At 39.8% G+C, this 27,576-nt stretch overlaps 4 protein-coding genes across 19 annotated transcripts in view; all 4 read right to left on the bottom strand.

Annotated features, from left to right (window-relative positions):
- Positions 1–10: 10 nt before the first annotated feature.
- Positions 11–1,311, bottom strand: LOC147817340 (protocadherin beta-15-like; the record flags this gene model as incomplete). Its single annotated transcript, XM_087171022.1, has 1 exon — positions 11–1,311. A coding segment is annotated over exon 1 (1,176 nt), but the record flags the coding sequence as incomplete, so codon positions are not given.
- Positions 1,312–2,736: 1,425 nt separating this feature from the next.
- On the bottom strand, positions 2,737–5,345 carry LOC147817341 (protocadherin gamma-A12-like). Its single transcript, XM_087171023.1, has 2 exons — positions 2,837–5,345; positions 2,737–2,754 (listed from the first exon to the last, which is right to left on the bottom strand). Exons 1-2 carry the CDS (start codon positions 5,219–5,221, stop codon positions 2,737–2,739), a joined length of 2,403 nt encoding a protein of 800 aa, XP_087027149.1. The 5' UTR covers positions 5,222–5,345.
- Positions 5,346–5,833: 488 nt separating this feature from the next.
- LOC147817342 (protocadherin gamma-A12-like) lies at positions 5,834–9,391 on the bottom strand. The gene is made up of 2 exons (XM_087171024.1): positions 6,910–9,391; positions 5,834–5,842 (listed from the first exon to the last, which is right to left on the bottom strand). The coding sequence occupies exons 1-2, from the start codon at positions 9,283–9,285 to the stop codon at positions 5,834–5,836; spliced, it is 2,385 nt and encodes a 794-aa protein (XP_087027150.1). The 5' UTR covers positions 9,286–9,391.
- Positions 9,392–18,055: 8,664 nt separating this feature from the next.
- LOC111646634 (protocadherin alpha-C2-like) overlaps positions 18,056–27,576 on the bottom strand; it is a 125,380-nt gene continuing 115,859 nt past the window's right edge. For all 16 annotated transcript variants that reach the window (XM_087171053.1, XM_087171054.1, XM_087171055.1 and 13 more), the window contains exon 4: positions 18,056–21,292. In XM_087171053.1, coding sequence (XP_087027179.1) covers positions 20,985–21,292 — 308 coding nt within the window. In that variant the 3' untranslated portion in view covers positions 18,056–20,984. The remainder of the gene's footprint in view (positions 21,293–27,576) is intronic.

Here is a 27,576-nt window from a genome sequence, read left to right on the forward strand (position 1 = left end):
AATAGTTTTTAATAGAAGGAACCAACTTAAAAGGGACATTCTGCTGAATGGAGCAGCGGACCTGTCTGTTATTCTCTGAGTCTCTGTCCTGCACGTTAATGATGCCCACCTCTGTACCAGGTGACACGTTCTCAGGTATGGGGTTAGACGATGATTTCAGATATATCACTGGAGCATTATCGTTTATATCAGTAACATCTATTATAACTTTGGCGTATGAGGTTAGACCCAAACCATCTTTAGCTTGCACTCTCATTTCAAAAGAACTCATTTCTTCAAAGTCAATCACACCAGTTACTTTAATTTCTCCCTTTTTAGAATCAATAGAAAAAACATTAACATCATCGTCAGATATATGACCGAAGTCATATGTCACGTCTCCATTCACTCCTTCATCAGCGTCAGTAGCACTGACTTTAATCACTATGGTATCAGGAGGAGAGTTTTCAGGCAGACTGGCTTTATAAACGGCCTGGCTAAACACTGGGGCGTTATCATTAGCATCCAGCACAGTGACGTGTATGACTACGGTACCTGATCTCTGAGGAGACCCACCATCCAAAGCTGTGAGAAGCAAATTCAGCTCTTTTTGTTTCTCTCGGTCAAGTTTATTTTCCAGTACGAGTTCAACCTTGTTACTGTCAACAGCGAGAATAAAGTTGTCGTTCTTTTGTAGGTTGTACATCTGAACAGCATTTTGACCTATATCTGCGTCATGGGCCTCCTCGATGGAGAAGCGATTGCCCTTCTCAGCTGACTCCCATACTTCCATTTCGATCAATTTTTTTTTGAATTTTGGCGAGTTGTCATTTACATCTTGAACATGAAGACTTACACGATGAAGTTCCAAAGGATTTTCTAATACAAGATCTACTATTAATAAACATGATGCTTTCTTGCCACAAAGGCTTTCTCTGTCAATTCTCTCCAATGCTGTCAAATCCCCGGTACTCAGATTAATGTCACAGTACCGCTTACTAGATCCCTCAAAATCAACACGGGCCTTTCGGGAAGATAAGGTCCTCAGATCAAGACCGAGATCCTTCGCTATATTTCCAATAACAGACCCTCGTTTCATCTCTTCCGTAATGGAATAACTCAGGTCTCCATGAACGAGGTGCAGCGTTACAAGAAAGGAAGCGAAGCAGAAGATCGGACGATGCGCTGGAAATCCTTTGTCTCCCATTCTGACAAAAAACGCGTCCTTAACTTATCCAAATTATACTGTCCAGAGCAATGGCATAAAACTTGTCAAGGAACAGCCAATAATGCAATACTTGACAGCAGTGTACACGATCAAATGTAATCGCAAACGTAATTATTTCTCTCTGAAAAGCCTGAGACTGATATCTATTCAGCAGTAGTGGGTGGAGTAGTGAGTGCTATTTTCTGTCAGACCACAGCGACGCCATCAGTCACTTTTTATCTTTACACTAGTATGTAATAAAATATTCCTCAAAAAGTCTTTAACTACATTAAGTAAATATTCCTTCACGGAACTGTGCATGGCTTTCATTTACTTAAAACACACACGTGAATAATCTATTGTAATTGGCTCAGCGTTAGGGATGTGTGTTGTTCACCCCAGTTGAGTTCAGCAACATTTGGTTTGTTACCCTCGTGTAGCATCAACAAATGTTACCTTTGCTTTACCTCTTTAAAAGTTGGTATATACACATTAAATAGGCTACAGATAAAGACATGCTGTCTGATCCTCTGAAAGAAAAAAACAGGTACACTTTCAGTACAACACTGTTACGTTCACTAACACAGTAACATGTGATGATAATTAGAAAACTGCAATTTATAATTCTATATTAACATAATGAACTGGGGTAATCAGGGGGGCCATTACAACGAGTAAAACAATATATTGCCTTAAAATCATTATTACTATCTTCATTAAAATTCGGACAGCTTGGGGGTGGAAAAAAGAAATCTCCTGTTGGCATTGTGCCTGAACCCCTTAACAACGTTTCAGCACCACAGACAGAGACCTTGAGAGTTGACGGGTGAGGGCACAAATTTACTGAATGATGAGTTGATCTCCTGTCCACTGTTACTAGATTTTTCTTCTGTGAGTAAGAGACCACTTCACAAAAGAAAAAATGACCCGAACCTTTAGCCTCTTGCCCCGATGCTGGGACAATAATAGGAGCGCTTTGTCCATCATGTCTTATTAAATGACAATCAGTAGCACATAATGATGACCGATTGAAATATTTCAGAGTGAACAATGTACAGCTTTTGAAAAAGCGCTTGTTTTAAAAAAAAATCAGTGACAGCTTCAATCATAAGTACACTTTTCTATAATGTACTTGTAACTAGCTGTATCGTATCCAGTGTGGCTGAGGATTTCTGCTGATCAAGTCCGGGTTGAAGCAACTACTTGGTCGCGAAAGATTTATTTGATTAAGAAATGAAGTAGCCCCAACTATGATGTTAACAGCCAGATCTATTTTTTTCAGGGAATCATATTCAGTTTCTTTTTCAGAAGTAACTGGGAAAATGTAATCTCATCAAAGAGCACTGAGCACTATGTGTGGACACCCAAGTTTTGCAAATACATACCAAGTGAGGGGATGCATGGTTCTGAAAAAAACAATCAAAAATGTGTAATAATTTCCTGGCGTAATTTAAAAAGTATGCAGCAGAAAAAAATGAATACGGGGCCTAAAGAAATTTCACCTCCATAATGCAGTAAGTTTCAACAACGACAAAATCACCTTTACATTCCTAAAACATAAACACATGCTGTAATCAAAAACACATTCAAAAGATTCACTAAACAAGCTAAAAGATCAAATACCAGTGAAATACATTGAACGTTTCCTACCTCTACAGACGCACCCAAGTCTTCAAAAGGGTCAGCAAAGTCTGTCGGGCGTTTCTTCAGAGTCTGGTCAGCAGGAAGTGTGTTGTCATTGTAAGATGTCACAAACTTAAAGTCACTAGTTCTAGAACCTGTTGTCAGGTATGCGTCATAATTGTAAGTGCTGCGTAAAGTTCCTGTGCCGTCAACATCTGCGTAATTAGGAGGCAAATAAGCGCTGGGGATGGCAACTGCTCCGTCAAACAACAGTCTGGGCTTTCTCCTGCGACAAAACCTCACACCCAGAATGATAATGATGAAAGTCAGGAAAAAGGTGGACACAGACACCAGAGCGATGATGAGGTAAGAAGTCAGTTTGGAATTCCTCTCATCATAAGAAATATCCTTCAGTTCTGGCACCTCAGCCAAGTTATCAGAAATAAGTAAATACATGGAACAGGTGGCAGAGAGAGAGGGCTGTCCGTTATCTTTCACTGCCACAATAAGGTTCTGTTTCATGCTGTCAGACTCAGAAATGTCCCGCTGTGTCCTGATCTCTCCGCTGTGGAGACCAATAGTGAAAAGTCCCGGATCAGTGGATTTCACTATATGATAGGACAGCCAGGCGTTCTGTCCGGAGTCCGCGTCCACTGCTATCACTTTGGACACCAGAGAGCCTCCGTGTGCAGCTTTGGGGACCAACTCGGTCATGAATGAGTTGCCTTCCGGGGCGGGGTACAGTATCTGAGGAGAGTTGTCGTTCACATCTGATATGAAGACACTGACGGTCAAGTTGCTGCTGAGCGGAGGAGAACCGTTGTCTCTGGCCATCACGTGGACTTTAAAGCTTCTGAACTGTTCATAATCAATCGACCTCACAGCGTGGATCACCCCCGTGTCTCCGTTAACAGACAGATAGGAGGACACCGGGGCACCGTTCACCTCACCAGCTAACAGAGAGTAAATCACTGTACCGTTTTGTCTCCAGTCGGGGTCTCGAGCAGTAACGGAACATAAAGTGGAGCCAGGTTTGTTATTTTCAGTCACATATGCGCTGTACGACTGTTCCTCAAACACAGGTGGGTTGTCGTTGATGTCAGCTACAGATAACTCAATAGTTTTAGAGGAGGACAGAGGTGGAGAGCCCTCGTCAGTGGCAGTGATTGTAATGTTGTAATCAGACACTAGCTCACGGTCCAGTTGTCCTATGGTCACCAGAGAATAATAGTTTTTAATAGAAGGAACCAACTTAAAAGGGACATTCTGCTGAATGGAGCAGCGGACCTGTCTGTTATTCTCTGAGTCTCTGTCCTGCACGTTAATGATGCCCACCTCTGTACCAGGTGACACGTTCTCAGGTATGGGGTTAGACAGTGATTTCAGATATATCACTGGAGCATTATCATTTATATCAGTAACATCTATTATAACTTTGGCGTATGAGGTTAGCCCTAAACCATCTTTAGCTTGCACTCTCATTTCAAAGGAACTCCCTTTTTCAAAGTCAATCACACCAGTTACTTTAATTTCTCCCGTTTTAGGATCAATAGAAAAAACATTTACGTCATTGTCAGATACATGACCAAACTGATATGTCACATCTCCATTCACTCCTTCATCTGCGTCAGTAGCACTGACTTTAATCACTATGGTATCAGAAGGAGAGTTTTCAGGCAGACTGGCTTTATAAACGGCCTGGCTAAACACTGGGGCGTTATCATTAGCATCCAGCACAGTGACGTGTATGACTACGGTACCTGATCTCTGAGGAGACCCACCATCCAAAGCTGTGAGAAGCAAATTCAGCTCTTTTTGTTTCTCTCGGTCAAGTTTATTTTCCAGTACGAGTTCAACCTTGTTACTGTCAACAGCGAGAATAAAGTTGTCGTTCTTTTGTAGGCTGTACCTTTGAACAGCATTTTGACCTATATCTGCGTCATGGGCCTCCTCGATGGAGAAGCGATTGCCTTTCTCAGCAGACTCGCTTATTTCCATTTTAATCAAACTTTCTCTGAATTTGGGCGAGTTGTCGTTTACATCACGAATATGAAGACTTACACGATGAAGCTCCAATGGATTTTCTAACACCAGATCTACTTTCAAAACACACGAGGGTTTCTTGCCACAGAGGATTTCTCTGTCAATTCTTTCCGATGTGATCAAATCCCCGGTACTCAGATTAATGTCCCAGTAACGCTCATGCGTCTCATCAAAATCAACACGGGCCTTTCGGGAAGATAAGGTCCTCAGATCAAGACCGAGATCCTTTGCTATATTTCCAATAACAGACCCTCGTTTCATCTCTTCCGTAATAGAATAACTCAGGTCTCCATAAACGAGGTGCAGCGTTACAAGAAAGGAAGCGAAGCAGAAGATCGGACGAAGCACTGAAAATCCTTTGTCTCCCATCCTTACACAAAACGCGCCCTTAACTTATCCAACTTATACTGTCCAGTGTGACGAAACAAAATCTGTCCAAAAACAGTGAATAACGCAACACTTCACAGCAGTGTACAGGATTAAATATGATCGGAAATTTAACCGTTCCTCTGAAAAATCTGAAACTGATATCTATGCAGCAGTAGTGGGTGGAGTAGTGAGTGCTTATTTTCTGTCAGCTCACAGCGACACCATGAGTCACTTTTTGTCTTTAAACTAGTATATAATAAAATATTACTCAAAAAGTCTTTAACTACATTAAGTAAATATTCCCTCTCCAAACTGTGCATGGCTTTCATTTACTCAAAACACACGTGAATAATCTATTGTAATTGCATCAGCGCTAGGGATGTAAGTGTTATTCACCCAAGTTTAGCTCAGCTACATTTGGTTTGTGACCCTCCTGTAGCATCAACAAATGTAACCTTTGCTTTATGTTTTTAAAAGTTGGTATACACAAACTAAGCAAACAATAAACACATACTTTCTGAGCCTCTGTAATAAAAAAAAACAGCTTAACTTTCAGTACAACACTATAACGTTCACTAACAATATGTGATTGAAATATAGGTAAAACTGTGGCTAATCACTCTATACAAACACAATGAACTGAGACAGTCAGTTATTACAACAATTATAACATTTTATTGCCTAAAAATTACTACTATTATTATTATTATTATTATTATTATTATTATTATTATTATTATTACACCAGCGTGGCAGTGGAGAAAAAGACATGTCCTTTTGCCGTTAGGTCTGAGCCATTCAAGAGTATTTCAGCACCACGGACAGTGACCTTGAGATTTGACTGGGATGAAGACACAAAGTTACTGAATGCTGAGTTGGTCTCTTGACCATTTTAATTAGATTTTACTAATGTGAGTTACATACTATTTTTTACACAAAAGTGAAAGTGGACTCCTCCTTGAACCCGAACCTTTAGCCTCTTGATCTTGGAACAAGAATATGAGCGGTGTTTCCATCATGTCTTATCAATATACAATCAATAACACATAATAATGACTGACTGAAATATTTCACAGCGAACAATGTAGAATTTGTTAAAAACGCTTGATTAAAAAAATCTTCGACAGGTTAAGTCATTAAGTACAATTTGCTGTTAAATATGTCTCTTAGCTGTATTCTATCTCATGTGGCCATGGATTTATGTTGACATAGACCGTGTTGAAGCAACTACTTGGTCGCGAAAGATTTACTTAGTTAAGGAGCAAAATAGCCCAATTTAAGATAACAACAACCAGATGTATTTTGTCAGGAAATCATATTCAGTTTCTTTCTCAGACGGGAAACTATATCTCGTCAAAAGAGCATTGAGCACCATGTGTGGACAAAAGTGGGGAAACCCGAGTTTGACAAATGGACACCAAGTGAGGAGTTTCATGGTTCAGGAGGACAACGGGAAAAAAAATGTGATAATTCCCTGGCGTAATATAAAAAGTATGCCGTAACAAAAATAAATACATACGCCTTAATAAAGTTCACCTCCATAGTGCAGTTCGTTTCAACAGCGAAAAAAAAAATCACCTTTACATTTCAGAAACACAAACACATGTTGCAGTTAAGAAGATATTCAAAGGATTCAGTTAACAAGCCAAAATATGAAATACCAGTGAAATATTTTGAACGTTTCCTACCTCTACAGACGTACCCAAGTCTTCAAAAGGGTCAGCAAAGTGTGTGGGGCTTTTCTTCAGAGTCTGGTCAGCAGGAAGTGTGTTGTCATTGTAAGATGTCACAAACTTAAAGTCACTGGTTCTAGAACCTGTTGTCAGGTACGCGTCATAATTGTAAGTGCTGCGTAAAGTTCCTGTGCCGTCAACATCTGCGTAATTAGGAGGCAGATAAGCGCTGGGGATGGCGACTGCTCCGTCAAACAACAGTCTGGGCTTTCTCCTGCGACAAAACCTCACACCCAGAATGATGATGATGAAAGTCAGAAAAAAGGTGGACACAGACACCAGAGCGATGATCAGGTAAGAGGTCAGTTTGGAATTCTTCTCATCATAAGAAATATCCTTCAGTTCTGGCACCTCAGCCAAGTTATCAGAAATAAGTAAATACATGGAACAGGTGGCAGAGAGAGAGGGCTGTCCGTTATCTTTCACTGCCACAATAAGGTTCTGTTTCATGCTGTCGGATTCAGAAATGTCCCGCTGTGTCCTGATCTCTCCGCTGTGGAGACCAATAGTGAAAAGTCCCGGATCAGTGGATTTCACTATATGATAGGACAGCCAGGCGTTCTGTCCGGAGTCTGCGTCCACCGCTATCACTTTGGACACCAGGGAGCCTCCGTGTGCAGCTTTGGGGACCAGCTCGGTCATGAAGGAGTTGCCCTCCGGGGCGGGGTACAGTATCTGAGGAGAGTTGTCGTTCATATCTGATATGAAGACACTGACGGTCACGTTGCTGCTGAGCGGAGGAGAACCGTTGTCTCTGGCCATCACGTGGACTTTAAAGCTCCTGAACTGTTCATAATCAAACGACCTCACAGCGTGGATCACCCCCGTGTCTCCGTTAACAGACAGATAGGAGGACACAGGGGCACCGTTCACCTCACCAGCTAACAGAGAATAAATCACTGTACCGTTTTGTCTCCAGTCGGGGTCTCGAGCACTAACGGAACATAAAGTGGAGCCAGGTTTGTTATTTTCAGTCACATATGCGCTGTACGACTGTTCCTCAAACACAGGTGGGTTGTCGTTGATGTCAGCTACAGATAACTCAACAGTTTTAGAGGAGGACAGAGGTGGAGAGCCCTCGTCAGTGGCAGTGATTGTAATGTTGTAATCAGACACTAGTTCACGGTCCAGTTGTCCTGTGGTCACCAGAGAATAATAGTTTTTAATAGAAGGAACCAACTTAAAAGGGACATTCTGCTGAATGGAGCAGCGGACCTGTCTGTTATTCTCTGAGTCTCTGTCCTGCACGTTAATGATGCCCACCTCTGTACCAGGTGACACGTTCTCAGGTATGGGGTTAGACAGTGATTTCAGATATATCACTGGAGCATTATCATTTATATCAGTAACATCGATTATAACTTTTGCGTATGAGGTTAGCCCTAAACCATCTTTAGCTTGCACTCTCATTTCAAAAGAATTCCCTTCTTCAAAGTCAATCACACCAGTTACTTTAATTTCTCCCGTTTTAGGATCAATAGAAAAAACATTTACATCATCGTCAGATATATGACCGAAGTCATATGTCACGTCTCCATTCACTCCTTCATCAGCGTCAGTAGCACTGACTTTAATCACTATGGTATCAGGAGGAGAGTTTTCAGGCAGACTGGCTTTATAAACGGCCTGGCTAAACACTGGGGCGTTATCATTAGCATCCAGCACAGTGACGTGTATGACTACGGTACCTGATCTCTGAGGAGACCCACCATCCAAAGCTGTGAGAAGCAAATCCAGCTCTTTTTGTTTCTCTCGGTCAAGTTTATTTTCCAGTACGAGTTCAACCTTCATACTGTCAACAGCGAGAATGAAGTTGTCATTCTTTTGCAGGTTGTACCTCTGAACAGCATTTTGACCTATATCTGCGTCATGGGCCTCCTCGATTGAGAAACGATTACCCTTGTCTGCTGACTCGCTTATTTCCATTTCAATCAAATGTTTTTTGAATTTTGGCGAGTTGTCATTTACATCTTGAATATGAAGACTCACACGATGAAGCTCCAAAGGAATTTCTAACACCAGATCTACTTTTAACACACACGATGCTTTCTTGCCACAAAGGCTTTCTCTGTCAATTCTCTCCATTGCTTTCAAATCCCCGGTACTCAGATTAATGTCACAGTACCGCTTACTAGATCCCTCAAAATCAACACGGGCCTTTCGGGAAGATAAGGTCTTCATATCAAGACCGAGATCCTTCGCTATATTTCCAATAACAGACCCTCGTTTCATCTCTTCCGTAATAGAATAACTCAGGTCTCCATAAACGAGGTGCAGCGTTACAAGAAAGCAGAAGATCGGACGAAGCGCTGGAAATCCTTTGTTACCCATCCTCTGAACATATGCGTCTTCGGTTTGAACAAATGATTGTCCAGAAAAATAAATAATATATTCCAGAACAGACTCAATAATTCAATATTTTACAACAGCGAGCACGATAAAAAAAATATTCGGGGGAAACAAGGGATTCTTCTGAGAAATCATACCTGACTTTGACGCAGTAACAGTGGGTGGAGATGTCTGTGATACTGTTGTGCTAGCCCACAGCGGCACCATGAGTCGATTTTCACCATTTACACTTGCAAGCAATATTCTGGACAAAGTCTAAACCCGCCTTATCCTCAGCCACTTTCGGGAGAACTGTGTGTCACATGTAAAACGTACGGTAAATTCTACAATTTAATGGATTATGTTCAAATATAAATGAGTAGGTCATTCATCTGACAATTCTTATATTTTATTGGCGTTATATCAAATATATATTTACTTTCAAACAAAAACAACCATTTAAAAGTTTGAAAATTATAAATGAGAGATTTTCACTGATAAAGCATAGTAATGCACATTCCAGCATCATGGATAAGCTACAGCCTCAGCCTATTCAATAAAGACCTGAACCATCATCATAATACAGTAATATCTGTTCACAAGATAGATAGATAGATAGATAGATAGATAGATAGATAGATAGATAGATAGATACTTTATTTATCCCCTAGGAGAAATTCATGTGTCCATTAGCTCATTGTTAATAATAATAATAACAGTTAACAATAACTTAACGATAATAATTAAATTAGTCCACTTCCTTTGGCTGAGTTGCTGTATAGCCTGATGGCTGTGGGAACAAAGGATCACCTCTACCTCTCTGTTCTGCAGCGCAGTGAGATGAGAATTTTGCTTCTGTAGCTGCTTCTCTTTCCTGCCAATGTTGTGGAGAGGATGGTTGGTTTTGTCCAAGATGGCCTCCATCTTACATTGCATGCATCTCTCCACAACAGTCCTGAGTGAGTCCAGACTCCTGCCAAGCACAGACCCAGCCTTTTTGACCCTGCCCCTTCCAGTAGATGGCATCCGTGTTCAGGGACCAGTCCAGTTTACTGTCCACATGCAAACCTAGGTATTTACAAGTGTGCACCACCTCAATGTCCTTCCCTCGAATGTTGACTGGCTGAAGGGTGAATATGCATGTTTTATGATATTGTTAGAGGTATCAACTCTTGAGTAAGCTATGGCTCAAACAAGATGACCAGCTATCCTCTCTACACACCCAAGAAATATGAACATTACTATCCTCACACTGTCCCTTGAAATTCTACAAAGGAAAACTGGCTCTAAAAAAAGACATTTCCCTGTTACTGGAAAAACTTAGTCTACTTGTCTCTGTCACAATCAAGGACCCAGCACCCCCCCTACCCGCTATCTCCACCATTGTCAAAAATTAAGGAGTTAGTTAAAGCTGCCATGCTGAAGCTCACTCAAATTGATTAACTACTAAACAGCAAGAACCACACACATGTCCACTCAGGTGTCCACCAGAGATTAGACTGACACCATGCCGCTTCCTTAAATATACCAGTGATTTTAAACAGCCGGTGGCATGGTCAAACACATTGTGGCAATCACAGATCATCTGGTACCTGACTCAATAATCTTAAATTTGTCACTACCAGTCTCCCTTCCTGTCACAGATTTCCAAGAGCTGAAATTAGCGATTGTTAATGAAGACTGACTATGAATAATCTCCCTTCAAATTTGCTTTAAAAAATAGTATAGACATAGCATTACAGAATGTAATCCACATAAATTAAGGGATAGAATTTTGTCAGCAGTACAATAAAACAAATGCATATTATAATCTATATTATGACCACAGTGCTATACCACAACAGTGCTGAGTGCTCCACCAGTTTAGCACTGCAACCCTGTTACATTGTTGGACTCATAATGAGCAGTTGAGAGAAAAATTATTAAAATTGAGGTGCAAAACCAGAGATATTGTCCTGATTATCCCACGCATTCTTCCTCCTTGTCAAAGCCAGGTGCCTACATTACTCACAGTGCAACTCAGCTGCCAATGGCTCAGTCAAAGATTAAAGTGATTGATTGAAGTGTGTTATGCTGGTAGCAGCTGATGTAACCTCAAGCATAGATGAAGGGAAGGCTACAGAGGTCTAAATTCACAAGCTCAAGCTCAAGTTCACAACCACAGATTTTTTCATTTTGAAATTTGTAGTCTACAAGCCTAACCAACACAGATTCAGGTGACATTAGTTGAGGCAATATATAAGATTTTGTGAAGCAAAAGCCGACAACTTCTTTTCTCATATGAAGTAGCATTCACCAAGACTCTAAATAAAATCTGTGGTGCTCCACAGAGGCAATGAGTTCCGTGAAGGCATAACAGATAGTGGGCAACAATTACCTTTTGATGCTTTGTACGTTTCAGTGTCCTTCTACATTAGGCATTAGCTTCACTGAATCATGCAGATGTTACAGTGTCAATCTAAGCTGCTTCTCTGTAAAAGTTGCTAAATTTCCCATATGTCAAAAACACAACCTATCATGTGCCACAGAATTTATCCACTTTTGATCAACAGATCAGCGCATCGGACGACTGGTTGGTACTACTAGTCTGACCAACTGACCAATTTACCACCAGACTTAAATCTGCCTTTTGGTTTGCTTGCTAGTATAAAGCCTCCAAACTGTAGACAAAAACCAGCTGTTTGTCTTTCAGCTGGTCATTGAATGACATTCCAGCTTCAGTACAATGAGCTGGCCAGCAGCTCCACCATCTCCTCATGGTAATGCCTTAATGTCTTTACTCAGTTTCCATACCAATCTATCAGACTGCACAAAACTTGAGAGCTGGATTACATTGCTGTGTTCCAGCCACAGTGTGAACCCAGTGCCAAAGTCAGAATGTCCCCACATAGTTGCTTCAAATGTAATTCAAATGTAATGATGTAAAACATTTCTATATCCTAACTCTAAATATCAAATGTAAATCCTAAACCTTAATCAATCGTAAATCCTAAAACTCATTTATTTGTCCATTCTTTCCTTTTTCTCTTCTTAAATGTCAACATTTAGCAACTTAACCAAAACTACTACAAAGGCCATGTTAGTTGTTCAGTTTCAGCTTTGACAAATTTCACTCCAGCAATATCAAAATGATCATTAAGCTACATTGACACGAAACTAATCAAGTAAAATTATGCTTTCAAGGTGGACAGATATCAGCACAGTCAAGTCAGTGTCTGTCATAAAATATAAAAAGGAATTTATATTTGTAAACATCCTGTATTTTGTTTCCAAGAATGCATTAAAACATACACAAAAGCGATTTCAACTTAATTTACTCACCAGCAGAGTAGTTCTGGAAGATGAGCAGAAAAATGTGCTTCAGCTATGATCAGAATAATCCACAATTAAGGGTTTTATCTCAGGATGTACAGAAACCTAAGGAAAGAATGCATACAATATCAATTAAATTTAGTTTTGGATACTGTAGTTTCTAATGATGGCATAAGAAGCTTGGTACTAATGACCACTTATCCCTTCCAACAACCTATAAAACATACAACATGCTGCATTTGTTTTGTATATTAAATTTGGTTTATATGCATGTTGCAAGGCCATTTTACAGATGGGTAGTTAAAACTGCCTAGTTAGTGGGAAAGGGGACAAACACATTAGTAATGTAAACTTCTGGTTTTGTTTACACAGATAATAAAATGGTAACTGAGCCTAATACGCACACTGTACAAGGCAACTATTTTTAATCATGAGTCACCATGCTGACAGGCTAAAATACTGACCCTTATTAGGATGAGTTTGTAACACACCTCTCCTTCCTTGATACAGTGCACTTTTGAAGTCACTGACAAATGTTGCTCCCATTCCCTCTGGAGAAAAAGAAAATAAATATAATGAGGAAAATGTCACATACAACATTGGTAAATGCTATGACTTAATGTTAACAGACCAAATTTCACAGATATGACATCCAACAAAAGCATAAGCTAGATCAACTCTGGTTAAGTGTATCTGACCCAAATAAACATTTAACAGTGTGGCCAGAGCTACAGTAGAACTGCTTATGAAGAGATTAGCATTATGAGTGTAAAAACTAAGCTACTAAATGACATGATGTGCCTAAGAAGAGTTTATGGTGGCACTGACAACTCTTAGAGGAGACTGGTACTAGTGACTAATGGGTAGGCACTATGCCTTCTTTCTTTTATTATTTAATTGATTCCATGTATTATTCTTGTAATTTCCTGTTTGTTTTGTCATCTTGTACACTCTTCACCATGTTGGCTAGCTTTTATGTGTTCTTGTTGATTCCACCATGATCTATGTCCTGTTATAGCTAGCTTTATTTGATTGAGAACTAAACCAACTTTCTGTATGCTAAAACAGCATCAATAAAGAAATATATGACAACGAAAATTAAAATGATGATATTTACCAGGTGATGTGGTTGAGTCACGTAACTTGTCCAACCAGTCAGTATTTGTGAAACCAGACTAAACATAGCAACTGATGTATGATTGTAGGATGCATGTACTTATAAATTACGTTTGTCGCTGCTGAGGTCCTGAGACGGTCTTCCTTGTTGTTTCAGCTAAACTGCTGGACTCTCACATTTAACTTTTAACGAGAAGGAGGAAAGAATGGAAAAGAAGCAGTGACCATCATTGACATGTATATCTAGACGCCATAGCCATCGCCGCCTTGTTTTCGCGCCCAATCTGCGTCGCGCATTCTCGAGCAGAATCGCCATCTTGGAAAGCTAAGTACGGCAAAGCCATTTGGACAAAACACAATGCCCAATTTGAGTCGCAAAAGAAAAAAAAAGAAAACAACTATATAGACAACACCGATCACCGAGATGTAAACTTCACCGAATATTACGCAAATTAATTTGTTCATGAATTTTATTATAAAGTAATTTCCATTTTTTTGAGAGGTAATACCTTCAGGTGTAGTTAGTTGTTATCTTGGAAACAAAGTCAATGTTGTAGGCTAGTTCAACACAGAACATAAGCATATTAGTGTGATCTGATCACTCTAGCCTTATGGATGTGATATTTGCCAACAAGATAGTATTATAATTAAGATAATAATCCAATTTGAAAACAGGTAAACTAAATTGTATTGTATTGTTGCACTGAATTACATTAAAAAGTATTTATTTTAAAACTGAGACCTATTGTGTTTCTTACATTGCAGTTGGTAATATGATTACTTATTTATCAAAACACACTGGTGTTTTCACCAACCATATACCATTTTCTTATTTTGATCCAATGTTGCAAATTTTTTGTTTGTTTGTTTTTTCTTCTGACAAATTTGTTGAATACACAAGTTTTTTTTTTTTACTATATTGAAAAATGAAGCAAGGAAAACAAGAATGTTTTTGAGGAATTTCTCTGACAAACCTGTGAGCTGAATTCACCCATCAATGACAAATTATTTCTTTAGAAATTAATTTGAAATCAGTTCTTCAGTCACAAGAAAATAATTATGCTCAAGATGATCATTTCACAATTAATGGCAGTTAAGCATCAAAATATAAATACAAAATTACACTGAAAGTATTGCTTAGTTTTATTACCCATGCCTTGCTCTCCACCATGTTCTTGACTAAATGACTCTGGATAAAAGTTCAAATCAGATTTTTGACAAAATGTTTTTGCACAACACTTTTTTTTAACTGGTTAGTTGATCTGCTACCGTGGCCAAATGTGCTGTGATGTTTTAACCAGAAGATGGCGCCTTTTGCTCAGCACTACTGCAGATAGAACAAGTGCAGCAACTGGGAGTGAATAAAAAAGAAAATGTGTTGCCATACTGTATTATTTATTATTTATTACAGTGAGGTTTTATAACATGAGCATGAACCTCACTGGTAATAGGTTCTGGAAATCTCTTACATTGTGAACGAACGACCATCTACGTCTATTACCTTGTTGGGTTTGAGTAACTGAAAGTCTTTCATGCTGTAAGCAAGCATTGAACAAAATGATATCTCACGTCATGCACGCGCTGCATCATGGTACATGTAGTCCAACACTTCATCCCGTTACACTCTCCTTGCATTTCACTGAGGTGTTGCCTTATTTTATTTTATTTTATTTTATTTTGTTCTGTTTGCTGCACGACTTAACGTTAACGTTAATGAGCGCCCATTTTTCCCGTTGCAGAAGATGACAAATCTGTCTCCTTCCTTCATACAAAAATATTCTAACACAGACATAAACGTGGGTATTGTAGGCTATCAAATGACCTCTGCATTGTTTAAGACTGCAAGCAGATATTGATACAAAGAAGACCATTTATTGTGTCAGTAAATCTATTATTTATTTTCAGTGGCGGTCAAACACTTAATGCAAAAGGCAGCTTGCATAGCAAACATCGAGATATGTGTGCTACTGTATTTGATGAGTCGCTTTTGATTGCCTGCCTGTTCTCGAAGCTTCGACTACAGCTTAGATAGATAGATAGATAGATAGATAGATAGATAGATAGATAGATAGATAGATAGATAGATTGTTTTGATGTTGAACATTGGATCCAATATAGGATTTGACTGAAATTGTTCAAAAGGAAAGCTGCAAAGACACTTCAAGGCCAAATTTATGTATCATTCATTTGTATTCGGCAACTAGTAAATCAGTTATGTTCATTTCCATTAATCATGACAGGCTGAAACAAATTTAATTAATTTTCAACCCACTCTCTCAGCCGGTTTCATTAACCCCTTGCACTTTCTCACACACAATGTTTCTCCTAAGTGCAACGTGGAGTGCTGTTTCTGCCACAGGCAAAAATTATTGTGCATCTCTTCATCTTCATCGTGGCTGCTTCCAAGTCACTCCATTTGCCTTGTCAGCAGAATGAGGGTTTTGCTGAGTCACTGCAGCTGGCAACATCACCAGGCAACACACCCACTAAGATAAACACACCAGTGAACCCTTCTGTTCTATCACCCTTTTCATATTATTCGACCATTTTTGTTTTTTGGGGTTATATTTTATATTTCCAAATATTTCACTATTTGGTCTTCATCTGTTAGTGGGTTAAATCCATATCGGAAAAAAATATGTTAGACCATGCCCTGCACAATATAGTGTAGTGTGTACCCATGTCTAAACTGGTTTACATTTGTCTCTGTGGACTGGACAGTTTATAAAAAGAATGAACAAACTGGCCCGATGTTTCTGCATGCACGGTTTTGTTCACTCACCCACAGTATCCATATTCATTAGCCATAGATTCACTGCTCTGCAGACTAAACACTGCAGGCTACTTTTCTGAACACTGAGTCTGCTTGCTTGTTTGTTAATTTGTTTGTATAACTCAAATGAGCCAAAATTCAGGAGTACCAGAGCACATTTTGTGAATGCTCATGGGAATACGTAACTGTAGGCATTTTAAAAGTGTGGGTGTTAGTGGTTTTTGTTAAAGTGTGGTTCTTCCACTGATCTGCTCTTCTTACTAGTTAAATGTCAGTGAGGAGTCAGAGACATATTAATGGCAATCCATCATCAAATCATCAGTCGCCAATGCTGTCTGTGTTGTTTAAAAGGACACATCCCCACACATCCTTAACCCCACCCTGGGCACCCCACTGTTTCAGCCCTCCAGTGTTTGTCTACATATATAAGGCTGTTGCCATAGAGACTATTCCCCAAATAGATGTAACCATAGAAACTATTTTGTCTGTCTCCTGGAGAGAATAAAATTTAAAAAAGGGATGTAGTATTTTAACGTTTTTTTAACACAAACTCTTGAACCTGTCTCACTATCTCCAATCTCTGCGTGCAGAATGAAAGCCAAAACTGAAGAGATAGACTTCATGAACTTTATTTATTTTAAGAGCAGTATCAGTATTTGATTCAAGAATGCACAGACAGATCTATTTTACTCTCAGCCATGAGAGTAAAAGCCAAGTGAGAAATTTTTATCTGCTCTGGGCAACAAATTACAACAAAATGGGGATTTTGTTGTGGCTTCCAGAGCTCTAAATGACCCTTTCGGAAAATACTGAGCTGACAGTCTGAGTAGATGACTGTATGAAAGCATTGATTATCAATGCTGCATTTTATCTAGGCCAGCATGACTGATGTCTCTCTATTGTGCTTTTTTCTGCAAACTCACCCACTGGGAGACAATAAATCTATTTAGCCACTCTATTAAATTATGTTTCATCTGGAAGCTTCCTTTCACGAGGGACTGTTTGGACCATCTGTGACCATGGCTTTCAACAAGGAGAAATGAGGCATCATTGTTGGGCAGGTCATTCTGACTGTGTCTCTCATCTCTGCAGGGAATGAGACTTTCTGAGTGCTTGTCAGTGCAGAGAAAGAAGAGGGATGTGAGCATATGTGATAGAGGAGAGCAGCCTGTACATAGTTTGTCAGTCCGTCACTGATGTGAAGAGACGTACTCGTTCTCTCTCTTACTGATCCATTCTTTTACCACTCTTCTGGAGTGTTGCATTGACCCTTTTTTTTTATCTCTCTGGAGATAAAAGTCTCATCTGTAAAATAAGAACAATTCTGATTCTGATTTTTAATTAAGGCTTTCATTACATAAGGCTATATTTTAATTAAAAACAGTGTTATTCATTACTTAGTATTTAAAAGATACAGAATAACTGTGATCAAAATCCAAAATTATAGATTTAATAAAAACTGAAAAAAAAGAGCAATATTCTGTATTTTTACTCACTCACTCACACTCTCACACACACACACACACACACACACACACACACATATTCCCACAAAACAATAAATTCAAAATGTATTTTTAAGAAAGAAAACTTTATTAGTGATTTATAAACAAAACACATTACCACTGTATCCATTTAGGTAAAATAAAAAAGTCAGAAAATAAATGAAATAAATGAAATTCACTACTTCACTGTTACAATTGATGAGCGGGTGTACAAAAAAGGGTTTTACAACAGATCTGGGCTGATCCATTAAGGACAGCACATTGCCACCATAGTTCACCACCATATATTGGGAAAGAATGACAGCATGAACGCTCACTAAACACAAGCATACACTACATATACCTTTTTTTTTTCTTTTTTCTTTTTTTTTTTTTTACACTGGAATATTTTTTTCTGTCATTTTTCTTTTTTTTAAGAGTGAAAGGGAAGTGATAGCTCATCATAGGATCATACATATTTCAGTTACAATATTACAGTGTTAGTTATATCGTCATGTCAAAGCCAGACACAGAGTGGTTTTTTTTTTCCCTTTTTTTTTTTTGCTTTGCTTCTTCTCAAAAGCAAAAATCATAGTTGGTAAAACAAAAATAATAAACTTGCGTTGAAAGGTATCACACTATAGCATTTACAAATATCTAAAGAGGTTTAGTGGATGCCATACAACATCTGTGGAGCGTGAAGATTGTAGTACGTAGATGTTTGGCAGAGACAGAAGTACATACAAATATCTCCTGTGCGAATAATGAAGAAAAATGATAATACAAAAGAATAAAATCATAGCCATCTATCTATTTATATATATATTTCTCTATATAGTATGTGTTTCCTTAGAGCAGTACATGCAGCAGCCACTTAATGGAGTGACGTCATACTGAGCCGCAAAACTTTGGGGACGTGGCAACAAGTTACAGGCAGGGGAGGGGAACCAACAGAAGCAGGTTTTGAGGCATGTGTGTGCCCCTTTTTCAAAACCTCCTGAGAGAGGATTAGTGGGATATAGCTGTGGGATGGGAATCCCTTGATACCCATATTTTTAGCAGGTTTCAATTACTAATGTAGAGACAATCTATGAGAAGTCTACGCTACATTTACAGTGTACATAAAAGCTAATATGTGAGACTCAACAATCCTAAACAATCAATGTGGAGAACAACTTTCTTCTCTTGTACATGGAGGTGGAGGGCCAGCCCATGGCACCTGACTCCTCACTTCATCCCAGTCCTCCACCCTTGTAATCGGCCTCATCCCACCTAGTCCCCTCTCATCAGTGGCTACAAACAGGAAATGAACAGCGAACTGTAGTATTCACAAGTTAAAAGCACTGAACCGTTTTGCACTTAGAGAGACATCTGACAAGAGTTCAGGGTGTAGACCCCCTGACTGGGCTTCCCCAGGCCTCATCCACATTACTCCATGCTGTTCTCAGCACACCACAATGTTCAGAGCAGGCCATAGCCAGGATCGATCCTGAGCAGGGGGTCAGAGTGGGGGTTAGGAGCAGTGTCTGAGGGTAGATGGGGGTGTGGGCATGACACACAAAAAAGCAGTTAAAGCTATGAGGAAGAAAAAAGAGAGAAAAAAAAGCCAGAGTATGTAATAACGAATCTCTTTAGAGAATAAATGAAAACAGAATCAGTTCACAAACTTTATCATCACATGAAGAGGCAGTTAGTGAGATGGGTGACTGTGGGAAAAAAGGCAGTTGGGGGAGGGGAGGATGGCTCGTGGCAGCTTGGGGCTAGTACAAGCAGGTGAGCAGTTGTAAACTCAGGTAAGGACTGGTTGCTACCAAACATTCAAAGCAGAAAGCATCAGGCTTTTGCTGTGGCAGGGAGGGAAGAGAAGGTGTTATCAAAATCTTGAGACTCTAATAATCTGTATTCGGTTTCATCAGAGTCCACTGACTGAATGCGGAGTCACAAGCCAGCTCAGCTGGACTCTCCCCTATGTGATCCTCAGGAGAATGTGAGGTAACTTCCCATCTCTCCATCTTTCCGGTGCTCTCTGCATTCCTCAGCTGGGGTTTTGGCTGGAGATGAAGCTCTCTGTGTCCTTCAAATGCAGTGAGCAAAAACAGAGTGATTGCAAAGGATGCTGCTTCCATCCTGAGAGAGCTGATGTACACGTGTGCACCGCATAGGCGACTGTGCAGGGCAAAAAGCTTGCAGTGTCTGGTTTTAAGCACATTTCTTTGATGTCAGTTGTTTTTCTCTCCTTTTTTTTTTTTATTTCTCTCCTTCTCTCTAGGTCTCAAGTGCTTTCCGTGTTCACTTTGTCATGGCAAGAGTGTGTATTTGTGTTTGCATGTTTGAATGTGTGAGCATGCGTGTGTGTGCATGTGGTTTCATTGAGATCTCAGGAAACACTGTTGGTAATTACCAGAGGAATCTGCAGCAGTGTCATGTTAGCCTTAGTTTCAGTGACTCTCGTCTGTGCTATTTACAAGTAGTGTGTGTCCAGCTCCAGATCACATACATCTGTCTCAATCTTCTATGTCATTCTTCTTTTCCTTGGCTGGCACAGAGCTTTTCGTTGTTCTTGTACAAAGTATTTGTCTTCTCTCAGAGAGAATGGTTTACACATTATAGTTGGGGAGGGGGTAAGACAGAGGTGCCAACGTGCCCAGTGGGTTAAAGGAGAAAAAATTCAAGACAAGGGCAAAGAGCAGTCTTTCCTTAATGGAAAGGATGACTGACATGAGTTGACTCAGGGTGTATAGGCACATAGGGGCTTGGAGCAAAATCAATCATTTTATTGTTTATCAAGGCAAGATCAATAATTTACCTCAGCAAGGGACTGTAGGCAAAATAAATCTTGATAAGGCCAGGTTCATAACAGAAAAAGCTTTAAAATGTTATCAGTGAAAATAGGTCATAAAATGAAATCGGAAAATCTAAGATAGTTTTCACATTTTCTTTTTGCCCAGTGGACTTTGGTTGGTACCTCTGTTTTAACAACGCCCTTTTCTTCTTTGCTGTTTTCTCTTTCTGCTCCTCTACTCATCTCCATCATCCTTGCCCTTATCCTTCTTGTCTTTCTTCTCCTTCTTCTTCTTTTTCTTCTTCTTGGCCTCCTCTTTCTTTCCAAAGGTGATGAAATCGCTCTTGTCGTCTTCTCCTCCCTGGTTCTGTCTGATGGATATGATGGCAGGTGAGCCAGGGATGATGAAGGCTTCTGGGGGAACCTCGCCAGGCTTCAGGTGTTGTGGGGGTGCACCAGGACCACCGGGGCCATAGCGAAAGTGCCAGCTGTTACTGTCTACACCAGCCCCCATTGGGGGGGACACCTCTCCCCCTTCACCATCTGAAAGAAACAGAGAGGACAATGATAGGCTATTATTTGCTCTTTATTTGCTTCAAACAGATGTGGTTATAAAATAAAACAAAATGTTATGATTTTCTTACTCACAAACAGCATCAAATTTGACAGCATTATATTACACGATCTCAATATTGTAATGTAAAAAAAAAAAACACAAATTGCAGACTGCAGCCACATATTATTCATTGGCAAAATTCTTCAGACACACTAGGTGAGATTTACTAAGCCTTTTGCACCTCATTTATAATGTATTCTACACCTAAATTAATGTCATGAATGTTATTTATGAAACAGACACACCAGCCTGGAAGCACAATTTGCCTGTCATCTGAGGTTGTGTCTGTCCTTCATGCATGCATGTTAAAGGGAGCGCTGAACAAATAACCGAGGAAGACATGATAGGGGAGGCTGTGATATTACACATTCTGCTGAATTTACAAACGTTCACTCAATTTGCAGGGTCAGTTTTATGTGGAAAATGATCTGTCTCTGAAGAACAGATGCAAATATGAGCAGGTGCGTACAGTCCTCTGTTTTATAAAAGGTTAAGATATTGTATTTATCTATTAGTCTCTATAGTAATCTGCCATTCTTTCTAACAACCGATTATTCTTTTCTTTTTTTCAGCACAGATGTTTATGCACTTAATGTATAACTGATGATTGCTAAGCTGCTGCTGAACGAAAACACCTTAGCATGACAGGTACATTGTGGTGGGTTGCATTTTTCCTCCATAACCTTTCCTTCTGTGTATCATCACAATTCTTTCTATAAATAAATATTACTCATGGACTATATTTACTATTAACATTATTTTCATTTTATCAGTAATAGACACTGAATTGCAACCTTTTGTAATGTAATTAACTAATGTCTCTAGTAATGGATACATTTTAATATCTATTCAGAACCAGAATCAGACATATCTCACCACTGAACTGCACCTTTTGAGTTCACAGAACGTGCATGTAGGTGGCAGCCTCTGTGACTGACCATAAAATGATATGCCGCAAATTAAATGAAAGGCACGCTGCAAATGCACATTTATATACATAGATCAGTCCAACTGTGTCAAAAGTTTGACTGTAAGGAGAGTTCACTGATCTCCACAGCGGCCACTGTAAAAGTCTTAATCGGTTAATAATGAGTGGCATTCTATGAGAAACAGCCATGACATTTTATAAAAGGCAGGAGGTGGTGGAACTTAATGGGAGGTTTCCAAGAAGAGACTGCAAAGTGGGCAATGAATCAAAGGCTCCCCCCTGGCCAAAGCTAACATCTGTGGCACTGTTTGATGAAACATTAAACGCTTCATCATTATGTTAAAGGCTGAGAAAGGTCATGAATTAAAACTGTGGTATTTCAGTGAAATTTAACTAAACTGTTTTGCTAGAAAAGCAACATTTCACTTTTCTCAGGTACAGTATTTGCTGCTTTACATAGCTGTTGTATGTTTGCCCAGATATTTGCTTATGGTGAATTTGAACACAAGGCTTATACTCTGTTAATGTAAGGGTGTAAAGAACATATACATAAATAACTCCTTGAAAAATGCAGGACAACCAATCCAATCTGTCCACACCCTGGTTTCTGTCTATGTGCAGTATATAACAAACTTAAAGACACTCTACCAGCAAAAAAGATCCTGTCATTTTGGTTGTTTCCTCACAGCAATGACCTACTTGCCACAGTTGCCCTCACATATTCCTTTTATTTCTCTCACTCCTTTTATGAGTTCTTTCCAAAGGGGAGATTAAACGAGCAGGGCTCCATCCAACCAGAAGGAACAGTGTCTGGAAAGGAAGCCTGACCTCATGTAGTACGCAGGGCAGAGAATACCAGCTTCCAATATTATCTTACCCCTTTCTTACCCAGCCAGCCCCTGAATATACACTAGATTGCTTATTTTCAGTTTTCTTCTGCTGCATCTCTTGCACCAAACAAGCTGTCATCCTAAATGCAGCTGGACAAAGAGACTGCAGATGTAATTCTGACTAAACTATGAATGTACTGTGGGATGTAAGATGAAATTCATCCAGTCATGATGACCTGAGTGATACAACAAATAGTGGTTAAGGTTATGATAGGGACAGGCACATACTTAAATTCTCCATCACACCAGTGAGAACCAAGAGTCACAGATGCAGTTAATGTGTTTGGCTGTTAAAATACTCAACTGCTTAGTTATAGAGATGCAGGATGATGAATAATGAGAAAGTAATTCAGCCATATATAACTAGGAAGCTTTAATTTGTGGAGATGATGGACTCTATTACTCTTCTCTTTGAAATGTGATGTACTCCAATCTTCCCCCTTTAATCTTTACCCTTGCTTTCAATTCATATTTTTTGCTAACTCTTCTTAGTTGTCTTCCCTTCCATATTTCACCATTTTTGATTACTAATTCTCAGTGATTCCTGCTCAGAGTGAAAGATCTGCAGAGTAAATCCACAGCAAACATGATGTCTCCTGCTTGGCGTACAATCCTAATCAGTCATAGCGGCACATACTGCTGCAAAGCTCCTCCTTCTGCAGGGGAAATGCACAAGTTGAAGCAGATAATGGCATTTAAACTAACTTTGTTGTGTATGTGAACTAAAATGTACACTAACTCTAGTAAGGGTATAAACATCTTGTCTGAAGTCGATTTGAAATGATTAACTTCAGCAATCAATTAGTTGACAGACAGAAAATTAATCTGCAACTATTTTCATAATTGCTTAATCAATTAAGTCATTTTTCAAGAAAAAAATTACAAACATTCTCATGATCCTGCTTCTCCAATGAGATGATTTGCTCATTTTTCCTGTTTTACAACACTGTACATGGAACATCTTTGAGTTTTGGACTGCTGGATGAACAAAAAAAGTTATCCGTCTGTCATGATGGGCTATAGGAAATCATTACGGGTATTATTCGCCCTATTTTATAGACTGGATGATTAATGCAGAAAATAATAAGCACAAATATAACCATTAGTTGCAGCCCAATAGTGTGAAATGTCATTTTTAACATGTTAAATTCCCTTGGATGTTTTTGAAAAATCAGACACTGGACCTCTATACAAGAATTAAATAGGTCATGAATTTGAATTTTTTTCACATCACTATTCCCCAAAAAGCTTGCATGCTTTCACTGACTACGACAGCACAGCTGCAAGAGCTGCACAGAGAGGACAGACTTTTACAAAGACACTGAGAAGATTAGAACAGGACAGCCTAGATCCAGTCACTACTTGCTCCACATGAAATCTCTGTGAAGACACAAAGACAGCTAGAGTCGCATTCATTTTCAAGGCAAAAGAGTCTTCCCCCAGTTGATAAGTCCTCATCTGACTCCCCCAGCAGAAACATGACCCTGATTCTATAATCTCAAGAGGAAATCAGGAAGAACAACAATTTTAAATGATAAATCCAGAATACTGGAGTGCTGGCTTTGCTCCAAAGTGTCCACTCTCTTGCCTCCAAGAAATTACCTGTCTAACCCAATGTGGGAACTTGATGAGACACCAGTGCACCCATGCAAACTTACATTCATAAACAAAACAACACCCCGGAGAGTGATGAGTCATGCTGAGAGCAGACAGATGGAAAGGGGGGAGGCAGAGCAGGATAACTCTCTTAAAAAGGGTCAATGTCTTAAAAACAAGAAAGAAAACGAATCACGGGGCATAGTGTAGTCTGGCTGTGTTAAACTCTGATGCAACTGAAAAGCTACTATCATAACAGTCTTCACTGCTCTGGGAGGTTCGTTATGTGTTTTTATTTTTTTCAATATTTCTGACAACCTATGTCATTTTGATGATGATGACAATAGTGATTCTATGTGAATTGACTTGAGAAGGGAAACTACGCACACATCTGTCATCTCACCCTTTTGGTGCCTCTCATAATACGTTTCATTATGTCTCACATCATTTTCTCGTTACCTTTCCTCTCCTTCTCTTCCTTCGTGATAGAAACAGACTCACCTCACCCACTGCTAATCTCCATACAACCATTTCTTCTATCTGATTTGTCGATGGCTGTTGCAGAGCAAAACTCCCTCTCCGCTCTCCTCTCTTTTCCTCTCGCACAACCTCCCTCCTTCTCATTCCCATGTCACCCCTCCTCTCTATCTCTCATTTCCTCTGACCTTTCCTCTAATCTAGCGTGAAAACTCAGCCAGCCAGCACCCGTCCCTCCCAGTTATTGACAAGAGTCTTAATCATGCCTATCAGTGTTTACGGTAACATTAATGTGATTGGGTATGAAACAGCTTGTCCATCAGTGATAACTACCAGGCACATTAGAGACGAGGATGGCTTCTTAGTTTCATAGTGACCACTGTTGCCCCCCAACCCTATTACATTTTAAACCCTCTGTATATGAAAAACTAGAGTGACACAAGCCATTGTAGTCAATAATTTTGCAACATAGTGTGCGATTTTTCTGATTCCTCCCCTTTAATCCTCTGAGTGTGAATGTCCCTTTGCAGCCCTCAAGGTTTTCACAGCCACTTAAATCACCCAAGCTCCATTTTTGCCACGTCTACTTTATTCATCCCCTTGTCTCACCCTACCATCGGCCAGTTGGGCAGAAGCGCAGTGGAGCGCAGTGCAGCGTTACATAACGAGCTTGGGAGGAAGAGGAGGAGGAGGAGGAGGAGGAGGAAGAAGAGGGGCCAGGAAGTGCAAGGATGCAGATATGAAACACGATGCTCACTACCAAAAACGGAGGGTGGGAGGAGGGGGAATGGATTTAAAAGATCCTGAAGGTGCACTTCGTTTTGTTTTTCACACTGCAGTGGTGGAGAAATCTGTGAGGTTTGATAGCAAACAGTCAGCTGGGACCACGCCCTTCTCCAGGACGGCACCTTTGTCTGGTAGTGTGCTGTGCAGCATGTGTGTACAGTTTGATAAAAACAAAATGTGATGTTGCTGTCTATTCAAAACCTAATTCTTATTCATGTGTCTGTGTTTTCACTGCTGTGCCTGGGTGGTGATAGAGGAATACATTTGGGTGCCTGCATAAATTACCATATTTTCCCCCAATCTGCTAACAGTAAATGAAGTACAGAAATAAAACTGTCATGGTTAAAAATAAAATATGATGGCTGGTTGCAGGTGTTTAAGAGCAATTACACCTCTACATATGCATATCTGAGTGTACAATTTTGTGTTTGTGTTACTGCTTGGGTTTCATGCCAGGTTGAACACCTTGTAGCTGCTCCCAGCTGGATCATGTGGCAGATGGTGGACACAAGCAATCCCAACTGACAGGATTTAATGCAATAAAAATAACACTGAATGTTGGTGTATGTGTAGGAGTTTTGAGTTGTTATCTGTGTGTGTACAGTACATGTTAGTATGTGTAGGTGCTATAACAATAAATGGAGAAGTAGGAATTGATTTATTCTCCAGAGAGAGAAAGAGGGAGAGAGAGAGCTGGCGAGATATTTAAAGACTCAGAGAGCGCAGGGTGGCAACGCAAAAACAGAGTGACAATAAAGGAGAGCAAATAACTGAAGTCGAGAATAGGAAACAGATGGGAAGGAGGGATTCAGAAACAGTGAAAAGTCCCTGACAGCTTCTAGACTGTTCTACCTTACCTTTCGGATTGTGCTTAAAATTGTTTCCCATCACATACACATTAACTGAAAGACTGTAGCCATAAAGTATGATAAGCAGCCTTGAATTTAATCAGCTTCCTAGCTTTATCTCTCCTTTACGTTTTCCTTCCTAATGAGACAGAAAATGAAACGGACGGGGTCATGGACCTAAATTCAACATAACAGTTCAAACGCTCTAGCCCTGAAGCACTGACGAAGCAAAACGATGCATGAATGAGTATTGTCTTGTCCATCTTTTTCTCCATCATCTCTCAACACTTTCTCCCCCTCACTTGGCCTTTTGCCTTTACCCCTGAGTGTATTTTTGCCTTGACAGGTGCCTGCTGCAGTTGATAAGCGCTAACTCTAATCAAATCTGTCTCTCTCCATTCCTGTGTGTATATGCTCCTGTGTATGTGTGTGTGTGTGTATGTGTGCAATCTGGGGTGATAGAGAAAACAGCAGACCTGCATCCACCTCTGCAGTATACCACCGCCCAGTGAATGTAGGTCACTCTCCTCCTGTTACTCACTTCTCTGCTCTCTCCCTCCCTTTACACCTCTTAACTCCAACTCTCACTTTCCAAACATTTCCCTCCCTCCTTTCAATCTATCACTGTCCACCATCCTGTTTTAACTTGTCCTTCACCTAATGCCACAACCCCCCCCCCCCCCCCC

The sequence above is a fragment of the Seriola lalandi genome, unplaced genomic scaffold (genome assembly GCF_002814215.2).
Source record: "Seriola lalandi dorsalis isolate HSWRI2012SDOR001 ecotype SW California unplaced genomic scaffold, Sedor1 jcf7180002054973, whole genome shotgun sequence".
NCBI lineage: Eukaryota > Metazoa > Chordata > Actinopteri > Carangiformes > Carangidae > Seriola > Seriola lalandi.